The sequence below is a fragment of the Elephantulus edwardii genome, unplaced genomic scaffold, assembly GCF_000299155.1.
Source record: "Elephantulus edwardii isolate Elephantulus edwardi_28Jun2011 unplaced genomic scaffold, EleEdw1.0 scaffold00039, whole genome shotgun sequence".
Taxonomy (NCBI): domain Eukaryota; kingdom Metazoa; phylum Chordata; class Mammalia; order Macroscelidea; family Macroscelididae; genus Elephantulus; species Elephantulus edwardii.
Genome location: NW_006399789.1, coordinates 7,883,894 through 7,885,632, shown reverse-complemented (window position 1 = coordinate 7,885,632; position 1,739 = coordinate 7,883,894). Strand labels below are relative to the sequence as shown.

The 1,739-nt window shown below is 37.8% G+C and overlaps 1 protein-coding gene across 1 annotated transcript in view; it reads left to right on the top strand.

Annotated features, from left to right (window-relative positions):
- PDE7B (phosphodiesterase 7B) overlaps positions 1-1,739 on the top strand; it is a 541,867-nt gene that overhangs the window by 483,346 nt on the left and 56,782 nt on the right. Inside the window, exon 6 of the mRNA XM_006885008.1 lies at positions 1,408-1,503. Coding sequence (XP_006885070.1) covers positions 1,408-1,503 — 96 coding nt within the window. The remainder of the gene's footprint in view (positions 1-1,407; positions 1,504-1,739) is intronic.

Sequence of the window (1,739 nt, the reverse complement as noted above, 5' to 3'; positions counted from 1 at the left end):
CCGTCAAATCAGATCTGACTGGTACAAGAGGAAATTGCCCCTCCTTCCCCGGCAGAGCATCTGGTGGATTTGAACCTTGAGCCTCTAGGATTGCAGTGCAGCTTCTTGCCACTAGGCCACCAGAGCTCCCCTAGTTGTCTACAATTTTAAGACTTGTGAAGAAGTTCAAAGACAACGAACATTGTAGGGACCCTTAGAATCAGGTTACCTGGAAGAGATTCTTAATCAGCACCTAGCTCTCCATTGATTACAGTCAGTCATCTTTTTGGCTCATTTCCAAGTCTTCATAAACTCTCTAATGCTTTTCAGTGCAAAATCATTTAGCTTAAATAGACAGCATTTGTTGAATGTTTCAAGTTATTGTGGCTTCAGTTTTACCTATCTGTAAGCTTGACTACAAAATATTTTATAGTTAAGTCTCTATGTAAGTTATTTTTTATAAGAAGAATAGGCTATAAATATTAAGCAACAAGATGGCTTTGGCATCCTTATAAGTGTAAGAAATTATTAAAAATTACTTAAGGAACATTTCCAGTCAATATCAAGATGCTTTTGCTCTATGTATATGTTGGCACTTGGGCATATGCATGTGTGGGTACATATCCAGATATATATGCACACTCACACATACCTGCCCCTCACTTAGGAACTCTGGTATCACAGTAAGTGCTCCGTGGCTAGTCAAAAGGTCAGAGATTCAAACCAGTCATTCTATGGAAGAAAGGTGCAGCAGCTGCTTCTATAAAGATCAACAGCCTTAGAAACCCTAGCAGACAGTTCTGCTCTATCCTGTAGGGTTGCTGTCAGTTGGCATTGAGTTGACAGTATTCATTTGATCTTTATTTGCTGGCCATCTCATTATCTGACAGTTCACATTTTTAACAATAATAAGGAACCTAGTATCCAATTGTGCATATTAGTAACGTGTAGGGCAGTAACAAATGCCACAGGTAAGGCAAGAGAAATGCCGACTGGATAAGGTTCTGCATTGAGTTTGCTGGACTATGATTCTCAGGAGTTTGACAGTTATATAGTGATGTAGCCATCCTCTGTTTTGTGAAAGGTTATCTTCTTCCATTTTCACCTAACGGCCTGGTCTTTAGAACCTAACTCTGTTGATAAATGAGGAGTGGGTGTATAACCCTAACACTTCCATAGTCAAAGTCATTGTAACTCTTCAGTGGAGGGAGAATGTCTGAGTTAATTTTGTTTACACAAAAAAGGAGAAGATCTAGAGTCAGATAAGGATAATAATTGTAATATCCTCTACAGCGGAATTTAAATCCAAAGGGGGAAACCAATGCATCTGAAGATCTTCATTATAGAAACATTGAGTCTTACTTCCAATCTTGATACTTTAATGATGATGATGAAAATGAATTAATGAAAATAATTGTTTTCCTTCAGGAAACAGCTTGGTAACACTGCTGTGCCACCTCTTCAATGCACATGGGCTCATTCACCACTTCAAGTTAGACATGGTGACCTTACACAGATTTTTAGGTAAGTTCTTTCTTCCATTCCCCTCCCTCCCATGAGTAATAGCAGTCCATAATGCTCATTAATGTAAAATGGTAGGAGAAGAACTCAAACTAATTTTAAATTATTTCATCTTAATTTCAAAATACGATTAATTGGATATTTCTTTATGATAGAAGAGAGCCATATAAAGCAAAGCCATCAAGAGCATGTAAGATACTGATTAAAGCACAATAGATCAAGAAGACATAACCTTGGTC